Source organism: Oncorhynchus mykiss, chromosome 19 (genome assembly GCF_057628025.1).
Source record: "Oncorhynchus mykiss isolate SJ-2025 chromosome 19, ASM5762802v1, whole genome shotgun sequence".
NCBI lineage: Eukaryota > Metazoa > Chordata > Actinopteri > Salmoniformes > Salmonidae > Oncorhynchus > Oncorhynchus mykiss.
Window position 1 is genome coordinate 48696372 of NC_143040.1, and position 21042 is coordinate 48717413.

General features: G+C 43.4%; 1 protein-coding gene across 12 annotated transcripts in view; it reads left to right on the forward strand.

Moving 5' to 3' along the window:
• The window catches only part of LOC110497818 (kinesin light chain 1), a 52218-nt gene extending 31588 nt beyond the window's left edge, over positions 1 to 20630 (forward strand). For 2 of the 12 annotated variants that reach the window (XM_090211231.1, XM_090211229.1), the window contains exons 6-17: positions 5083 to 5311; positions 6419 to 6506; positions 7018 to 7119; positions 10307 to 10480; positions 10627 to 10726; positions 10960 to 11012; positions 11439 to 11506; positions 11598 to 11706; positions 11929 to 12093; positions 16050 to 16180; positions 17780 to 17846; positions 18595 to 20630. In XM_090211231.1, the coding sequence (XP_090067357.1) occupies positions 5083 to 5311; positions 6419 to 6506; positions 7018 to 7119; positions 10307 to 10480; positions 10627 to 10726; positions 10960 to 11012; positions 11439 to 11506; positions 11598 to 11706; positions 11929 to 12093; positions 16050 to 16180; positions 17780 to 17846; positions 18595 to 18660 (1352 nt within the window). In that variant the 3' untranslated portion in view covers positions 18661 to 20630. Of the gene's footprint in view, positions 1 to 5082; positions 5312 to 6418; positions 6507 to 7017; positions 7120 to 10306; positions 10481 to 10626; positions 10727 to 10959; positions 11013 to 11438; positions 11507 to 11597; positions 11707 to 11928; positions 12094 to 13293; positions 13331 to 14558; positions 15360 to 16049; positions 16238 to 17779; positions 17847 to 18594 lie in introns of those variants that run through there. The other 10 variants (XM_090211233.1, XM_090211230.1, XM_090211236.1 and 7 more) reach the window with 7 other exon arrangements.
• Positions 20631 to 21042: the final 412 nt, after the last annotated feature.

Consider the following 21042-nt stretch of genomic DNA (forward strand, 5'->3'; position numbering starts at 1 on the left):
GAACGTGACACAACCAGAACGGGCTCAACCGCACGAATGCCCGGCAGTCCCGTCTTCAGTTAGCTGTTCGTTCCTCACAAAAATAATATAAATATAAAGTGCCTTCGGAAAGTATTCAGACCCTTTGACTTTTTCCACATTATGTTAGGTTACAGCCTTATTCTAAAATGTATTCAATTGTTTTTTCCCCCTCATCAGTCTACACACAATACCCCATAATGACAAAGCAAAAACTGTAAAAAAAAATATTACAAAAAATACGTTTGCTAATTTAAAAAACATATTAGATTTAGGTATTCAGACCCTTTAATCAGTACTTTGTTGAAGCACCTTTGGCAGCGATTACAGTCTCCAGTCTTCCTGGGTATGACTCTACAAGCTTGGCACACCTGTATTTGCGGAGTTTCTCCCATTCTTCTCTGCAGATCCTCTCAAGCTCTGTCAGGTTGTTCGGGGAGCGTTGCAGCACAGCTATTTTCAGGTCTCCAGTAGAGGATGACCGATTAATCGGAATGGCCGATTATTTAGGGCCGATTTCAAGTTTTCATAACAATCGTTATTTTTGGACACCAATTTGGTAGAGTTGTATTTATTTATTTTTTTACACCTTTTTATTTAATCTTTATTTAACTAGGCAAGTCAGTTAAGAACACATTCTTATTTTCAATGACGACCTAGAAACGGTGGGTTAACTGCCTCGTTCAGGTGCAGAACGACAGATTTTTACCTTGTCAGCTTGGGGATTCAATCTTGCAACCTTACAGTCCAACGCTCTAACCACCTGCCTCACGAGTAGCCTGACTGTTACGCGAATGCAGTAACCCAAGGTAAGTTGCTAGCTAGCATTTAACTTATCTTAGAAAAAAAACAATCAATCAATCATAACCACTAGTTATCTCCACATTGTTGATATTACTAGTTTATCTAGCGTGTCCTGCGTTGCATATAATCGATGCGGTGCGTATCGTTGCTCCAATGTGTACCTAAGCATAAACAATCATGCCTTTCTTAAAATCAATACACAGAAGTATATATTTTTAAACCTGCTTATTTAGCTAAAAGAAATCCAGTTTAGCAGGCAATATTAACCAGGTGAAATTGTGTCACTTCTCTTGCGTTCATTGCATGCAGAGTCAGTGTATATGCAACAGTTTGGGCCGCCTAATTTGCCAGAATTCTACGTAATTATGACATAACATTGAAGGTTGTGCAATGTAACAGAAATATTTAGACTTATGGATGCCACCTGTTAGATAAAATACTTAACGGTTCCGTATTTCACTGAAAGAATAAACGTCTTGTTTTCGAGATGATAGTTTCCGGATTCGACAATATTAATGACCTACGGCTCGTATTTCTGTGTGTTATGTTATAACTAAGTCTATGATTTGATAGAGCAGTCTGACTGAGCGATGGTAGGCAGCAGCAGGCTCGTAAGCATTCATTCAAACAGCACTTTCGTGCGTTTGCCAGCAGCTGTTTATGACTTCAAGCCTATCAACTCCCGAGATTAGGCTGGTGTAAACAATGTGAAATGGCTAGCTAGCTAGCGGGGTGCGCGCTAATAGCATTTCAAACATCACTCGCTCTGAGACTTGGAGTGGTTGTTCCCCTTGCTCTGCATGGGTAACGCTGCTTCGAGGGTGGCTGTTGTCGTTGTGTTCCTGGTTCGAGCCCAGGTAGGAGCGATGAGAGGGACGGAAGCTATACTGTTACACTGGCAATACTAAAGTGCCTATAAGAACATCCCAATAGTCAAAGGTTAATGAAATACAAATGGTATAGAGAGAAATAGTCCTATAATAACTACAACCTAAAACTTCTTACCTGGGAATATTGAAGACTCATGTTAAAAGGAACCACCAGCTTTCATATGTTCTCATGTTCTGAGCAAGGAACTTAAACGTTAGCTTTCTTACATGGCACATATTGCACTTTTACTTTCTTTACTTTCATTATTTAAACCAAATTGAACATGTTTCATTATTTATTTGAGGATAAATTGATTTATTGATGTATTATATTAAGTTAAAATAAGTGTTCATTCAGTATTGTTGTAATTGTCAGTATTACAAATAAATGTAAAAAATCGGCCGATTTAATTGATATCGGCTTTTTTTGGTCCTCCAATAATCAGTATCGGTATCGGCGTTGAAAAATCCTAATCGGTCGACCTCTACTCTCCAGAGATGTTAAATCGGGTTCAAGTACGGGCTCTGGCTGGGCCACTCAAGGACATTGAGACTTGTCCCGAAGCCACTCCTGCATTTTCTTGGAAATGTGCTTATTGTCGTTGTCCTGTTGAAAGGTGAACCTTGGCCCCAGTCCTGAGTGCTCTGGAGCAGGTTTGCATCAAGGATCTCTCTGTACTTTGCTCCATTAATCTTTGCCTCAATCCTGACTCGTCTCTCAGTCCCTGCCGCTGAAAAATATCCTTCAGCATGATTCTGCCACCACCATGCTTCACCGTAGGGATGGTGCCAGGTTTCCTGCAGATGTGACGCTTGGCATTCAGGCCAAAGAGTTCAATCTTGGTTTCATATGACCAGAGAATCTTGTTTTTCATGGTCTGAGAGTCATTTAGGTCTGAGAGTCATTGGTGGAGTGCTGCAGAAATTGTTGTCCTTCTGGATGGTTTTCCCATCTCCACAGAGGAACTCTAGATCTCTATCAGAGTGACCATCGGGTTCTTGGTCACCTCCCTGACCAAGGCCCTTCTCCCCCGATTGCTCAGTTCGGCCGGGTTGCCAGCTCTAGGAAGAGTCTTAGTGGTTCCAAACTTTTTCCATTTAAGAATGATGGAGGCCACTGTGTTCTTGGGAACCTGCAATGCTGCAGAAATGATTTGGTACCCTTCCCCAGATCTGTGCCTCGACACAATCCTGTCTCGGAGCTCTACGGACAATTCCTTTGACCTCATGGCTTGGTTTTTGATCTGACATGCACTGTCAACTGTGGGACCTTATATAGACAGGTGTGTGCCTTTCCAAATCATGTCCAATCAATTGAATTTACCACAGGTGGACTCCAATTAAGTTGTAGTTACATCTCCAAGATGATCAATTGAAACCGGATGCACTTGAGCTCAATTTTAGCAAAGGGTCTGAATAATTATGTAAATAAGGTATTTCTGTTTTTTATTTTTAATACATATGCAAACATTTCTAAAAACCTTTGTCATTTTGGGGTATTGTGTGTAGATTGCTGAGGATTTATTTATTTTTAATCCATTTTAGAATAAGGCTGTAATGTAACAAAATCTGGGAAAAGTTCATTGGTCTGAATACTTTTCCGAAAGGCACTGTATATACATACACTCATAGGCCGTTTTATTAGGTAGACCCATCTAGTACTGGGTCGGACCCCCTTTGCCTCCAGGACAGCTTGAATTCTTTGGGCGTGGAAACGTTGCTCAATTGGTATCAAGGGACTTAACGTGTGCCAGGACAATATTCCCCACACCATTAGACCACCGCTGTGCCATTGACACCAGGCAGGATGTGGCCATAGACTTATGTTGCTTATGCCAAATCCTGACTCTGCCATCAGCATGACACAACAGGAACCGGTTTTCATCGGACGGCAGAATTTGCCCGTGCTTAGCTGCATTCCGTTTCTTTTGTATCCTGAAAAACTCCCAAGTCCTTAACGATTACAAGCATACCCATAATATGATGCAGCAACCACTTTGCTTGAAATTATGGAGAGTTATACTCAGTAATGTGTTTTATTGGATTTGCCCCAAAACATAACGTTTTTGCAGTATTACTTTACTGCCTTGTTGCAAACAGGATGCATGTTTTGGAATATTTTGAAATGAAGGAAGGCGGTACAGAATCAATCTGTCAATTAGTTCAATATTGTGGAGTAACTATGTTGATCCATCCTATCACAGCCATTAAACTGTAACTGTTTTAAAGTCACCATTGACCTCATGGTGAAATTCCTGAGCGGTTTCCTTCCTGTCACGCAACTGAGTTAGGAAGGACGCCTGTTTCTTTGTAGTGACTGGGTGTTTTGATACACCATCTAAAGTTCAATTAATAACTGCACCATGCTCAAAGGGGTATTCAATGTCTGCTGTTTACATTTTTCCCATCTACCAATAGGTGCCCATTTTTGCGAGGCATGGGAAAACCTCTATGGTCTTTATGGTTGAATCTATGTTTGTTTGAAATTCACTCCTCAAATGAGGGACCTAACAAATACTGTAATTGTATGTGTGGGGTGCAGAGATGAGGTAGTCAATCAAAATGCATATTAAGCACTACTATTGCACACAGTCCATGCAACTTATTATGTGACTTGTTATCAAATGTTCAACTCCTGAACTTATTTAGGCTTGCCATAACAAAGGGGCTGAATACTTATTGACATTTCAGCTTTTCATTTTTATTCCATTTGTAAACATTTCTAACAAGTATTGTGTGTAGGCCAGAGACACACAATCTTAATTTAATCAATTTTAACACAACAAAATGTGGAAGAAGTCAAGGGGTGTGAATACTTTCTGACTGACCCTATGTGTATATATTTATTTTGACGGTTATTTTTTTATTTTATTTTCATGACGGCCTTCATCCATAACCGTTGGTTACACAGTAATTGTGCCAGCCCTAGCTTTTCCATGCTAGTCAATAGAATTTGTCATTCTTGTCGTGAACTTGCAAACAGTCTTAGCTCTATGGAACACCTGGGATCATTTGTTACTGGAGAGACATTTTTGGTACTTTGGGTGTGGTGGTGAGGGTTATTACTGCAGAGGACCACTGCTTCTTCAGCCCATTGGCCCTCCTTCAGAGTCAGTACAGAGCTGTGGGCCTCTAATGAGAAACCCAATCAGGTGGTTTCCAGACCTCTTGCTTATAACACACACACCTCAACCATACATATTTTCACACAATCTCTCATGCAGTGATATGAGACATTTGGATGGTTTCCCGACCCAACATACTTCATATGTGCCTGTACAGTGTCTCAGTTTCTCCACTCTACCAGTAATTTTGTGCGTGTGTGTGTGTGTGTATAGTTTATGTTATGTTAACCCCTCGCCCGCCCCCCTCCTCCTCTGTGTGTCTCCAGTCCAGCAGCCCCACGGTAGTGCAGCAGCAGCAGCCGCCCAGCAGGGTGGCTATGAGATCCCGGCTCGCCTCAGGACCCTTCACAACTTGGTGATCCAGTACGCCTCCCAGGGCCGTTACGAGGTGGCCGTGCCCCTCTGCAAACAGGCCCTGGAGGACCTGGAAAAAACCTCCGGACACGACCACCCTGACGTGGCCACCATGCTCAACATCCTGGCCCTGGTCTACAGGTCAGCCTGGGGAAGGGGCTCTGGGGTGGGGAGGTGGGTTGTGGTGGTTGGTATTGGCTGTGGATCAGTTAAAGTCAATATACACTGAGTATACAAAACATTAGGAACACCTTCCTAATATTGAGTTGCACCCCCTTTGCCCTCAGAATAGCCTCAATTCATTGGGGCATGGACTCTCCAAAATGTCGAAAGCGTTCCACAGGGATGCTGGCCCATGTTGACTTCAATGTTTCCCATAGTTGTGTCAAGTTGGCTGGATGTCCATTGGGTGGTGGACCATTCTTGATACACATGGGAAACTTTTGACCGTGAAAAATCCAGCAGTGTTTCAGTTTTTGACACACTGAAAACCGGTGCGCCTGGCACCTACTACCATACCCAGTTCAAAGGCACTTAAATCTTTTGTCTTGCCCATTCTCCCTCTGAATGGCACACATACATTCCATGTCTCAATTGTCTCAAGGCTCAAAAAGTCCTTCTTTAACCTGGCTCCTCCCATTCATCTACACTGATTGAAGTGGATTTAACAGGTGACATCAATAAGGGATCATAGCTTTCACCTGGATTCACCTGGTCAGTCTGTCAATCCTAATGTTTTGTACACTTGGTGTATGTTTGATCCTGATTCGACAAGATGTCAGCTTGTATAGTAAGAATTGTCAGCTACTAGTTCTGGGAAATGGGAAGAATCATTGATTGCAATGCATGTTTTGAAACCTGACAATACTTAATATGGGTCTATCCAAGACAAAACATTTGTCCATAACAAAGGGTTGTGTTGGACAAAATGGTTATTTATGTGGGGAGAGACTTGGTTATGATCCCCAAGGTTGTCAAACTTGTACTTGAGACCCCGTGGCAGTGATGTAGTCAAGTCACTAAACCTTGAGGTCGAGTCCGTGGTGTCCGAATCATTTATACTTGAGTCCCTTGGTAGTGCTAAAAGTAGCTTTCCAACAATATGAAAATCACGACTTTAGTCCGAGTGAAGTCAGAGTCCTGGACTCAAGTACTACAACACTGCCCTGTGGTAATAGGCCTCACTGTCAGAGAAACCACGGTAACATGCCCCATGAGTCCTCTCTTTTTTTCTCTCTCCTCTATCAGGGACCAGAACAAATACAAAGAGGCAGCCAACCTGCTGAATGACGCTCTGGCGATCAGGGAGAAAACTCTGGGCAGGGACCATCCAGCGGTGAGTGTGGTTTCTCATCAATCTGTGTCTCAGCAGTATGTCTGTAACCAGCCAGGCAGGCAGGTCCACTAACTGTGCCGACCTCAACAGGCTTGTGTCTCTGACTCTCCCTGGACCTCCAGTTCCTTCAGTGCAGACTCAGAGCAGCAGAGGTTAGGCTCTCTATCACCCCCTCGTGTCTGTCACATGTGGGCCCCAGACCACCCTAGTCTAAATCAAAGGTCACTGTGGGTCCCTCTGTGGTCTCATTGGTCTGGTGGTCTGAGTGATATACACGTGGTGGAGATTTATCCTGCTAATTGGGATATAATTAAATAGCAGTAATCACTTCGTGCCTCCCTCTTTGTCTTCCTCTCATCTGTCGGTTACACCTCTAATTGGTTAAATTCACCAGATCAGTTGCACTCTGCTGCCGTGGTTGAGCCTTGTGGACACTCAATTATACATGCACAGATGATTTAAGGCTGTCCTAAGAGTGTTTTCTTTCTATTTCTGTGTGTGTGTGTGTCAGGTGGCTGCTACACTCAACAACTTGGCCGTGCTCTACGGGAAACGGGGGAAGTACAAAGAGGCGGAGCCACTTTGCAAGCGGGCTCTGGAGATCCGGGAGAAGGTGGGTCAGAGGGCACTGGTCACTACAAGGAATTGTGGGAATGGAGTGCTAACACTGCAGAACACTCCTGATTCCTGCTCCTCCAAATATATCTTGCTCAAGTTTCAAAGAACTTTGCTGTTCCTTCGAAAGTTTTCCTCTTAGTTAAACGCAACTTTTAAAACGTATTTTCTGTCTATATGCTCTCCCCTGCATTCGCTCCCTCCTCCCAAGCCTCCCTATAGCTTTGTGTTGTTCAAAGAGGAACTGTGACTTTGGAGAGAGTTAAGTCCTGGGAGGGTTCATTATTTTTGGCTGCACAAAATGGGATGCTTATAAAGGAGAAGCTCAGCAGTCCTGGAGATGCAAAGTGCAGTGTCTCTATTTATCCATCTCCCTTTCTGTTTCACTCTCTCGCTCTCTCCCTTTGTGCCTTTTCCTCTCATTCTCCCTCTGTGCTAAGAATGACACGTCTACTCCCTCTGTGATGTCGTCTGTGCTAGAGCTTAAGGACAGCGGATACATGTTATTTATATTCTCCACTTCTTAAACTGATGATAAAGCTCTCTCTTGAGCTTAGAGATATGCCACCCAGCTTTCGGCAACAGAGGAAGGAATAAGGCTTTGCTGATGCAGGAGGAATTTTCCTGCAGTTCTCTCTTTTAATAGCAAGCGCTTTTCCCACTGTGTGAGCTGCCTCAGTCCTTGGTTTATCCCTAGGGATGAAGATTAGGAGGAGGAGGGAGGGACTCTCTAAAAAGTTCCCCAGTAACATGCACTAGCCTGGTCTGGAGTTCAAAGAAGCACTCCTCAATAAAACTCTCAATATATCACCCAGACCTAGCAGTTGTTTCCTTTTTGAAATCCCATACTTCTAATGATGTTAACAGTAAACCCTTCAAATCCACGTAGAAGCTTCACAGGAGAGAGGGGGAGTGAGACTTGTATACATTCAGGTTGCTATTGATAATTCAGAGAGAAACCGTCAATCAGAGTAGAGCTGGACAACATGGACAAAAATCACAATAAATTGCCTGAATTGATACGATAGCGATAAACAGAACGATAAGTTTATAACATTAATCTGCACTACAGTTTTTTTTAATTTGTATTATCCTTTAAACTACTACTACTAGTTTGATGGTTGTAGCCGTCAATTGTCCCATTAACAATCACCCGTATTAGTAAATGTATTTATTTTAAAACTTCTCTAGTATAGTCTACTTATCATAATAAACAATATCAGCAAAATGCCTGCGTTTAAGTGTTCATTATGGTCGGTATCGATCATTTTTGGTTTATCTTCTCAGGTCTAAGTCAGAGAGACTACCTCCAAATGACTCACTCACGTCTGTAGCCATGAAATGCTTTGAAAGGCTGGTCATGGCTCACATCAAAGCCATTATCCCAGAAACCCTAGACCCACTCCAATTTGCATACCGCACCAACAGATCCACAGATGATGCAATCTCTATTGCACTCCACACGGCCCTTTCACACCTGGACAAAAGGAACACCTATGTGAGAATGCTATTTATTGACTACAGCTCAGCGTTCAACACCATAGTGCCCTCAAAGCTCATTACTAAGCTAAGGACCCTGGGACTAAACAACACCTCTGCAACTGGATCCTGGACTTCCTGACGAGCCGCCCCTAGGTGGTAAGGGCAGGTAACAACACATCCGCCACGTTGATTCTCAACACAGGGGTGCGTGCAGAGGTGCTTGCTCAGTCCCCTCCTGTACTCCCTGTTCACTCATGACTGCACGACTCCAACACCATCATTAAGTTTCTTGATGACACAACAGTGACATCACCGACAATGATGAGACGGCCTATAGGGAGGAGGTCAGAGACCTGGCAGTGTGGTGCCAGGACAACAACCTCTCCCTCAACGTGATCAAGACAAAGGAGTTGATTGTGGACTACAGGAAAAGGAGGACCGAGCAAGCCCCCATTCTCATCGACAGGACTGTAGTGGAGCAGATTGAGAGCTTCAAGTTCATTGGTGTCCACATCAGCAACAAACTAACATGGTCCAAGGACACCAAGACAGTTGTGAAGAGGGCACGACAAAACCTATTCCTCCTCAGGAGACTGAAAAGATTTGTCATGTGTCATCATATCCTCAAAAGGTTTTACAGCTGCACCATCGAGAGCATCCTGATGGGTTGCATCACTGCCTGGTATGGCAACTGCTCGGCCTCCGACCGCAAGACACTACAGAGGGTAGTGCGTTCGGCCCAGTACATCACTGGGGCCAAGCTTCCTGCCATCCAGGACCTCTACACCAGACGGTGTCAGAGGAAGGGCCTAAAAATTGTCAAACGCTCCAGTCACCCAAGTCATAGACTCTTCTCTCTGCTACCGCACTGCAAGTGGTTCCGGAGCACCAAGTCTAGGTCCAAGAGGCTTCTAAACAGCGTCTACCCCCAAGCTATAAGACTCCTGAACAGCTAATCAAATGGCTACCCAGACAATTTGCATTGCACCCCCCCCTTCTACGCTGCTGCTACTCTGTTATTATCTATGCATAGTCACTTTAATAACTCTACCTACATGTACATATTACCTCGACACCGGTGCCCCTGCACTTTGACTCTGTACCGGTACCCCCTGTATATAGCCCCGCTATTGTTATTTACAGCTGCTCTTTAATAATTTGTTATTCTTATGTCTTGCTTTTTTTGTTGGTATTTTCTTAACTGCATTGTTAAGGACTTGTAAGTAAGCATTTCACTGTTGTATTCAGTGCATGTGACAAATAAAACTTGATTTGATTTAATTAGCAAGCCTCTCCAACCCAGGCCTCTGTCACTGTATAGAGGGAAGGAAGATCATCATTTCTCTGCTAATGAGCAGTGAGCCTCTCACTCCTAACTCCCAGTCTCTGTGTGTCTTTCTCTCAGTGAGTCAGTCAGAGAGACAGAGTTAGCCCTCAGCTCTGTCCTCCTTCCTCACCCAACCCCTTAATGACACCTCTCCTCTCCACCAGCTCCGCTCTGACTTCACCCGCCTATCTAAAGGTCCAGCCAGATCACATAAAGTACATTATCCAATGTAATGGTGATTGGGTCTCTTTCTGTTATAAATATTCCCTTTTCATCCTTTCACTTTGAGATGCTTTGATTAGCGTGAACCATTATTGCTTTATTACTCACTGTTTTGTTATATTAACATGGCCTCCCCCCATCTTCTCCTGCCCAGGTTCTGGGTAAGGACCACCCAGATGTGGCCAAGCAGCTGAACAACCTGGCCCTGCTGTGTCAGAACCAGGGCAAGTACGAGGAGGTGGAGTACTACTACCAGCGGGCCCTGGAGATCTACCAGACCAAACTGGGCCCTGACGACCCCAACGTGGCCAAGACCAAGAACAACCTGGTGAGAGGGTCACATAGGGGTTAAGAGATCACTGGCTTTGTGTGATGACTGCACATTTTAGAATGAGTTATGAGAAGAAGAGTTTCTGACGTTTTGAAGGTCATATTCTTACATATTCATATTCGGTCTCTCTCATCCTCTCACAGGCGTCCTGTTACCTGAAGCAGGGGAAGTTCAAGCAGGCTGAAACTCTGTACAAAGAGATCCTTACCCGCGCACATGAGAGGGAGTTTGGCTCTGTAGACGGTAAGACACACACAGCAATCAAGTATCGTCTGTCGTTTGATGTAAAGGTGAATGTTTTCACGCTGCTGTCATCATTTTAGTTGAAAAGCTTCTGAAAACAACAATGACCTTTCAGTTGAATGCTCTAATGGTTTGAGCCAGACCATACCCTGCTGTCTGCCTGAATGTCAGTCAATATTTTCTTTTGACCTGCGTGTGTCTGATGGTTGGTTGTTGTTTGTCTCTGACTGCAGATGAGAACAAACCCATTTGGATGCATGCGGAGGAGAGAGAAGAACAGAGCAAGGTGAGAGATTGTGTGTGTGTGTGGTGTGGATGATGGAGAGTCCACTTTCACTAAGGACCCTGGTATTAGTCACTGCTGATGCTGTGGATTAACTTTCACAACTGACAGGGGAAAGTGTTTTCGTCACGGTGTGAAAGGTTTATCGATTTAGACGGCTGAAGAAGAAATCGTGACCGACCGTAATCTCTCAATTTTCCACCTCTAAACACTCATGTATTTTGGTGCCGCGTTAACGATCTCTCATATTTTCATATCTGATGTAATCCAAACCTCCTTTCATGGTTCCGTGTCATTTGTCAAGAATTAGCTGGAATATTTAGGCTGTTAATTAGTGACCAACCATTTTACTATGGTGGTAGATTTCTGTCATTAGCGTTTCAAGTCCTTAAATCCTGACAACTGATGGATGTGGTGGTTCATCTCTAGGGAAAGCAGCAGGACGGCTCCCCGTTCGGAGAGTATGGAGGCTGGTACAAAGCCTGTAAAGTAGACAGGTCAGTATTAAGTATGGAAACTGTAGTGGTATGCCTATGGTCCTGTATGTGATTACATTAGTTCATGATGTGTTTATAATGTCTGCCCCAGCCCCACAGTGACCACCACCCTGAAGAACCTGGGCGCCCTCTACAAGCGGCAGGGTAAATTTGAGGCGGCAGAGACCCTAGAAGAGGCCGCTATGCGTTCCAGAAAACAGGTGTGACCACTGTCCTCTTCTGCCACTTACCTGCCTGAATAATAGATTTGCCAGCCCAGGGTCATGTGAACAGACTGGAGGAGTATCGTTGGTCCAGCTGTCTAAACTGAAATACTAGCAGGTCTTGGTTTTCATCTGTTGTAAACCAATCCAGAACAAAATCCAACACATGATGCGATGTTGATCACTGAGTGTGTGTGTGTTTCCTGTCCACATGGCCAGGGTCTGGACACGGTGCACAAACAGCGTGTGGCGGATGTTCTGAGTGAGCCAGAGACGCGGGAGAAGCAGTGGAGCCGTGAGAGCCTGACCTCCGACGCCACGGTCAAGTATGAGAGTGGCCCGGACGGTGGCGAGGAAGTGAGTATGAGCGTGGAGTGGAACGGGGTAAGTACAGTACACAGCCCAGGCCACACACAGGGAGTAGGAAGGGGTACAGACACACCCCTTAGATCCTCCTAGAGAAAAGCCCAATTGGGATGGAAAATATTTGATATGATTGGCTTTGTGATTAATATCTCATCGGATTTCTCAATTTACTTTGAAAACGTCTCTAGAAATGATCAATGTTAAGATTATACATTACAATTGATGATTTATTTAATCTACTAATGAGCAGTGAACAGTGGCTTCTGTCAAGGAGGATATTACTGAACATTTAAAGTTATTTCTTACCTACTCTTAAAGTGCATATCCTCTACAACTTGTCAATTATTTGATGAGGACTGAGTTGCCAGTGGTAACCTTGGTGGTAAATGTCCTAGATTCTATATGACTCCATATTATTTGTGTGATAGCTAAGGTTATAATGCTGATTGACTGTCTGGCCAGTTTGTAGTTATAATCACCTCCTCTGTTCTACAGTAATGCTTCTAGTCTACACTCATGCTTCTAGTCTACACTCATGCTTCTAGTCTACACTCATGCTTATAGTCCTCAACTGAGTGAACACTCCAGCTGCTTACATAAAATGACTTATCAGACCTTTGTACCCGCAAGTTACTGTATCTAGTATAGGCGCCATATGTTTTGTATGGTTCTATTTTGTTTCAGCAAACAGTATATTGCACACAACAAACTCGTCCTTTCCATGCATTAGTCTGACAACTGTATGCTATTCTCACTGGCTCTATCCGATTACTGCAGTAAAGTCCTCTTGGTCACAGCATATGTTTGCAAATCACACCACACTCTCTGCTGTAGTCTGCTATTCAGAACTGCCCTGCTCCCATAGCAACAGTAGCCGTAGTGCCCAAGACAACCAATCAGCATCTCCTCCTTGGAGTCCCCTGCCTGCCTGGTCTGCCCTCAGCTCAAGGCTCCGGGGAGACTGGGCTCAGGCACATTCGTAACCTGTGTTCTCTACTGTACTGCTCACCTATCGGACTGTCTCAGTCAGACACTAACCTGTGTGTTAAAGAACACCTCTGTCGCCATGGTGACTCATTCATGTTCTCATCACTGATGCATGTGGGCTCTGTACTGTACATCTTCTGTCCCTCTGACACTTTCATCATGTGTGTTTGTGTTTACTGTACTGTCTGTACTGTATGTGCCTCTCCTGCCCATTGTGTGTGCGGCGTGTAGTGCTGAAACCTCTGTCAGACACACATAGTACATACTGGTAAGGATGGATGGACAGACTTAAACATGTATGATGATGGTGATACAGTACCCCTGCTGTCTTTTTCTCTGCATCCAGTGGCAGGTTATTACCAGTCAGAGTGGTGGGACAGCATTCAACCTGTACAATCTGTCCCATTATTCTAGCTGATTCTGAGTGTGTATTTACTGTCTGCATCCCTTTGTCTGTGCATGCAGTGCTGTGGTGGGCTAACTTGTTGTTTCCTCTCTGAGTAAAACCTGTACTATTGTGTGTGCAAGTATGATTTAAGTGTGCTAGAAGACAGACTGTTCCCCAGACACAGTATCTCTCCAAGAATACCCCCTTCACTTCTGCTTTGTTTGGGTGGGTTCTGTCACCCACTTTAGTCCTATTTTCCATTTTGTTTGTCGTGTTTTTGGGGTTTTCCGGAGCTTTGATTTGATTTGCCCATGGATGAGCCTCAGGTCCTCTGAACATGGCAGTGGAAAATGGCTGATGGCTTTGTACAGGGAATTGACTGGGTTAGAACACACAGGCAGTTGTTTTAGTTTATTTTGGGGTTATAGTCACATTGTTGGTTGTTTTGTGGATTAACTTCACAGTTTTTTTTAGATTGGCTGAATTGAGCCTGTTATATTCATTAACTATAGTTCTATTCATTCACTTTCCAAATGACACAACTACCGAATTTACCATCATGACCAGGGCACTGATTAGCTCATACTGGCTAGGACCTCAGTCTATTGAGAGATACTTTAACTGACCATTTAGGCTCTGAGGTCATATGAGCAATTCCAAATCCATGCTGCCTTTGCATCAGTTGGATGCACTTGATAAGGGATTCAAGTGCCATAAGGACTGATTTAATTCACTCCTCAATTAGTTTTTAGGCTACTGTTTTTACTTTACCCTTGGTCCCTGGATTTGTGTGGTTGCTTATAGTTTCCTTTGCCCTATAAATCTCTTTAGCTGTTGCTAATTTTGAGCGCTGATGCCTTCTGCAGTTGTAAAGCACCGCCACAGCCCTACCTGGAGAAATACTGTCTCTGTAGGGGAAACACTGGCTGACCACTGCTGTCTGTCTGACTTGCTCTGCTTTCCTTCTCTTCCTCATTTTCTCACTTTACTCTACCTCATCTTCATCTCTGTTTTTCAATACCCTCTTCTGCCTCTCTTGGTATTCCTTTAATTTGTCTCCCTCTCTCTTTCTTTTTTCCTCCCTCTCTTCACCCTGTCTGACCGGCAGGCATAATCCCAGATGCCTTGTTGTGGTTCTAAGTACTTGTCTTCTGCATGACGGACACCAGCTCGCCTGCCACCCCTCCAGCTTTGCAGTTGTGTCTTCTCTTCAACCTCTTCTCTCCTCCTCTGGGCTGTCTGTCTGGTGACTCTACTGGGCCAAGCTGTCCCTAGTTCTATCCTCCTATCCACTGTCAATGGGACCAGGGGGGCTGGGCTCTGTCTCAGAACCAAACCAAGCCACTCCTGCCTCCTGCCATTACCTTATCTTGCTCTTTGCTGTACTTAAATACTCTGTCTCCTCACTATCTGTTCTATCTCTCAGTAGGGTGTGTGTGGTGTTGCGTTTCCAGCATTTACTAGAAGTAATGATGCATACCGGTCTGCTTTTGCTCGTAGTGATTTAACTAACATACTGTGAATTCTATGAGTTGGTGGCATGATCATCATCCTGTATGCTCCCTCAGAGTACCGTGGTGGCTCTAGGCTGCTGTCGAGTTTCTTTAGTAGTGTTTGATCCTATGCTCCATGTGGTCCTATTGATGTCAAACTTAACGGTGTTGTCATGTCCTGATCAGGAGGGAGTGTCAAAAGACAATGCAGCTCCTGTGTATACAGAGCCAGATGGTGGGAGGGGATGGGGAGTGTAGAGGGGGGTATAGGAAAGAGGAGTGGGACATGCCTCACTCTGCAGAGTGGAATCTGGACACTTCTCTTCATGGCTCCTACTAATCTACTCTGTCCTGTCTGTGCTTCTTATAGTATGTATCTCTTAACTTCTAATAAAACGTAAGTCTTTGCTCACTCACATCTTTGCCTGTAGCCTCTTTGTGTGCTCTCTCTCTTTCTGTGTGTGAGTGTAAAGCGGGGTTTGTGTGTGGTTGTGTGTGTGTGTGTGTGTCTAAATCTTGATGGTAGCGGTCAACTCCGGGACCATGGTAAAGTGACCCGTCCTTCTTTTCCTTCTCTTCTCCATGGTGGTGTCCTAGTGGACAGGTCAGAGGTTAGGGGTCAGAGCTGTGTGAATAACCACAGAGCATGAAAACCTGTTACTCCAAGATCTGATCAAACATAGCAGGATGGATATTGCTACCTTGAATGAATAAAGCTTGAAAACCTTTAGAAGGAATTTACATTGCTCTGCTCTGTTGACCCAAGAGAACTATTGTGAGCATAACTTTATACAATGTTTTTGGAGGGCTTCTCTAATTTCTTTATAGCATCATTTCTGAATAGCACACGGATGAGGCCGACATGTTTTGTCTCAACAGAGTCTAATCGGATGCACATGCAAAAACAAGCACATGCACAGTCCATCACATATGCAGACAGAAGAAGTTGCTGAGCCAATTCTCTGTATTTTGATTGTGTGTGTGCGTGCGTGCGTGCATATCTGTACGGAGTGTGGGGGTGTGTGCAACTCTGCATGCATGTTTGTCTCTACTTGTGTGTATGCAAGATGTGAGTGTGAAAGTCACCCTCTGACCTCTCTCATCAGGACGGTTCCGGCTCTCTGAAGCGGAGCGGCTCCTTCAGTAAACTCCGTGCCTCTATTCGCCGCAGCAGTGAGAAACTGGTCCGCAAGCTGAAGGGCGGCAGCTCACGGGAGTGGGACCCCAAAAACTCTGGGTAACTATTCTCCTCACCTTTGACCCCTTCATGCACAGTTAGTTAAATAAAGGTGAAATAATATTTTTTGTATCTAACCTTTATTTAACTCAGCAAGTCAGTTAAGAACAAATTCTTATTTACAATGATGGCCTACCCCAGCTAAACCCTAACCCAGATGATGCTGGGCCAATTGTGCTCCACCCTATGGGACTCCCAATCACGACCGGTTGTGATACAGCCTGGAATCGAACCAGGGTCTGTAGTGACTCCTCTAGCACTGAGATGCAGTGCCTTAGATTGCTGCGCCAGTCGGGAGCCCCAGAAAAGACTAAGCCACCCTGCTCCTGGAGGGATCTCTACTCTGCTGTGGGTTAACTCTGGTGTAACTCTGAGTCCTGTTTGGCACAGCTAATGAACCACTAACTAACACATTCAAGAGCCTGTTACTTGTGCATTTTCACTTTCATACACTATGAATGCCACATACTGTGACTGGTACAGACTATTACTGGCTCAATGTCACGCTGTAGAAACAGGGTACTATTCCAGACTACATTGCCTGTGTGGATATGTTCAGTGAGGGAAGTGCTTTGAGCTGACAGGCAGAGCAAGTCAGACTGATTCTGAAACTACAGAGGACTCCGACTCCTAGTGCCTCAGTCAGCAGTGAGCTTCTCTATTTTATGTCCTTATCATTTGTATAAAAAGTAACATCTGCTTTAAAAATAATAATTGTTTTTCCACAAAAATAGTGAACTAGGCCATTATTACTCCTGTATGAGCAGAGAAAAATACTCACATATGCACAACGCAAAACAACTTCCCACGGCCATGTGTACACAGAGTACTCTGTCAGCTGTGAGGGACAATCTGGCCTAGAGACAGGACTAAATAGAGAATGATTAAGAGCTCTAGATGACCAAACTACTACTAATTGCCTGCTTTGAAATGCCTGCATATGAAAGCCATATTTTATTTGTTTTCCTTTTTTCACAATTTTTAAACGACATTTTCAAAACAAGGTGCAAATATCAGTTTTTTTGGTGAATTTATTTTTGTCTGCATGGGAATTTTGTTTTATTTTAATATTCTAATACATATCTATGCTGTGTTTTTATTTCTGACTAATAAACTTTTCCAAGTGAATGGCTACTGCATGCCTCATCTGTTTGACATTCTGTTTTCTGACTCATTTTCCTCTCTTCTGCTCTTTCTATCCCTCAGACCATTTTAACGTTCCTAACTCTTTATCAATGACGATTTAACCCCATTATGATGACCTTTCTAATCCAGGAGACAGTAGAGCGCTGTATCAACAGAATTTAATGAATTTGGCACCGAATACTACTCCCTTTAATCAATTTGTTGTCACTCTCTCTTCAACTTTTGTTAAGTGTGTCCTTTAACCCATATGTTATGATTTAGCTCATAGAGATGGCTTTATGTATTTGTGTCGGGGCATTGTCTGGGGAAACTAACCCGTGAGTGAGTCTCATTTTTGTTATTAACCCACATACCATCTTCATGGGCCACATGTCCCTCTCCTCACCCCTGACTCTTGACCCCTCAACCCGGCTCTCACTGACATCTCCTTGCATGCCACTGTTCTGGGTGCAGCATGAAGCGAGCCAGCTCACTGGGTGTTCTAAACGTGGTGGACAAGGCTACCGGAGACCTCTACCAAGTAAGGAGCCTAACTGTCTCTCACGCTCCATCTTTCACGTCACTCAATCTTTCCCCATTTTTTTTTTCTGGATCTCTTCTCCCTCACCATCCCCTGTGTTTATCTTCCTCCCTCTTTCTTACACACTACTCTCTGAGACTTTATGAAACAACAATTCCCCAATCAATAAGCCCTTAGTCACAACTCACAGTAATGAATGATGTGCACGGTAGATGTAGGAAATGATACCTTTTGACAGTTGATTTATGTGGCTGCAATGAGGAAATTAGACTTAAGGTGAACCAGGTATAGTAGTCTGTAACCAGATGATCAACAGCAACCATTCAAAATTCTACTTGCAACGTTCTACATGAATTGACTCCAATGTTAATCCTTTTATAAACTGACTGCTATCGATTGTTCACCACGATAAATCTGACTGGATTTATTTGAGACCATGGTACCATTCTACATGGTGGGATATTGGTTCTGCCAACCTACCATACGACAAGGGTGTGACTGCAGAATACAGTAGTGCACCAGATTTCAGCATATTGGCATCTCATTTATATTGTATACTACATTCCCCCAAATACTTCAACAGTAATCAATCATGAACCCTTCATGTCTGTATTCCATATTCAAGCAAAACAGACCTTTTCTCCATGGAAATGTGAAGGATATTTTGTCTGTGATGTGTACATGAACTGTTTCTCTTTAGTTCTTCAACCTATTCTGAACCCTATGCCCTCTCTGCTGCCCACACTAGGAGCGAAATAATCATCTGAGAAAGAGTCGTGACCTGAGTGCCAGCCACACTGACCTGGCGCATTGAAGGTCGGAACTCAGAATGTTCCAGTGGAGAAGTGACAGAGGTCATGGGGTCAGTCTCCTAAACAACCCCCTCCCTGTTGTAGGTATACAGCTGGCTGCAGTACGTAGGTTTCACAATCCCATTGCACTTTGATCACATCACTGGTTTGCTTAGGTGTTTTAATTTAAATGTTTTCTCTTTTCTATCAATATATATATTGAACAACATGAGATTAGTTATAATGAACGACAAATGTATAACGCTAAGTCAAGTGTAAATGCGTGTGTGTGGATGTAAGTATGCACCTATATTTTCTAGTTAAGTGCTCAAATGAGAGAATGTTCATTTTTGTATTTTCTGTGTGTGTGGTTGCTTTGTCCTACCTTACCTCCACAGATCTAAATCGTAACTTAAATCATTTGGGTATCACTTGAATGGAATATGTGAGCAGTTCAGGAGGTCCCAATAGGGTACTTAACTCTGCTGTCTTACCCCCTTTCATCCAAATTGATGTCCTGTGTGTTCTTATTGAAGTGCTAGATGTGTTTTTTGTATTAAGTTTTATGTTTTACATTTGGGTTGTGTAAATTATGGTTTATTTTATTTCCTATGCTGATCTGGGGAATCTTATTTCTTTGTATCAGAGGTCTTGAAATGGATAGCTCTGCTTCTAGCAATTTCAAGAGACTGCTCAAAATGTATGTGAAGTTATGAGGCAGGATCGTTCTGTTGGCACATTAAGTATATCTGGTGGATTTCTCAGGATTGTCACAGAACAGAAGATGGCTAGCGAAGCTAGTTTTGATATACACTGACTGCACTAGATATTTAACACAAGAACCTGTTACAATCAAATGCATTTTCCAGTAATAGCATAAAAATATTGTTACAATCTGGAGTAAAGACATTGTTTACTAATTTGTACCAATCTGTTTCTGTATGTTGAATGATGAATCAAGAGTAAGACTATGTATAAAGAGTGAAATTAAGCTGAAGTACTTGGACTTCATTAGATTAAATATCCAACCAAAAAATTCAACAAATGTTTTTTGTCACTCCCACATTTACATTGTTTTACTTTGTTCTCAAAACTTTCAAGTTAACGTTTGCTCGTTTCCGAAGCGTGCCTTTTTTAGGTCCACAGACATGATCCTACTGACATGGGTTTGGATTGCTTGTTGGGTGGACTGTTAATGTGGTCTGTTGATGGGGATGTGTGATAGCGTTCTCTTATGTAAGGAAGGTGACTGTTACATTTGACTTCAGTCATCATAGGCCCAGGAACTTTCCCAGTCCCTCACCAGGATGACTTAAAGAGGGGTGAAACATTACTAATTAGGGTTAAATTGACCAGACCGGTTTCACTATCCAAGGAACAGGACCTATTTTTATGATAAGCAAGCAAGTTGTCATGAGCAGAGGGAACCATGGAGTAGTGAGTAATTTGCAAGTAATCCTATGAGCAGTGGTACAATGGCTGCGTTTACACAGGCAGCCCAATTCGGACCTTTTTTCCACAAATTGGTAGTTTGGCCAATCACATCAGATCTTTTTCAGGGCTGATCCGATTGGTCAAAAGACCAGTAAATAAAGCAAATATCAGAATTAGGCTGGCAGTGTAAACGCAGCTTCTGAGTCACTTGAAGTGGTGCACAGAATCATGGAGAAGGACAACACGCCCTGAACTAGTGAAACACTGCTGGGAAATGTTAATGATGACATCACCCTATTATTTGTGACACAGTCAATGCACCAGACTGTCCAAGTTAACTTTTTTTTGTTTGGGGTTGGGCTTCAGTGTGTGTATGTTTGGAGATGTCCTGGGCTAGACTGGCAATAGGAACACAATTGGTAACTATCCAAACTTCCAGCCCCTTTCCCTTAGGATGACTGCTGTGCTGGCTGGATCCCTTTAGTTGAACTGTGGTGAAGTGTTTGTCCTGAAAAATGTTATATGGTATAAATTGTTTGAATAAAACTATACAAATGTTTTTCTTAGTCTCTCTGTCATTCTTTGGTCTGATAAATGAGCATGGTCACGGAGCAGAGCATGGCAGTGGATAATTATTGTTCTCTCAGCGCCCCCTACAGGATTTATTAAATCCAACGACTATGAAATACCCTATCTGTAATCATCATACAAACACTTCAAAAGTGATCATGTTTTAGGGAATCTAAAATCTTGAATGAGTCTTGAACAAATAGAAAAAATATACAATATTAGAATGCAGGTGGATTGTTTGGGATGAGGTGGCTGGGAGTACATCAGACATTTCCCTGAAGTATGTGTGGTGCCTCCACTCATCTCACTTCAGTCTTTCGGTGGACCCAAGCTCCCCAAGTAGAGCCCCACCAGCCACTATACTTACATTTAATTAACAAGGTATTACACACTGACAACAG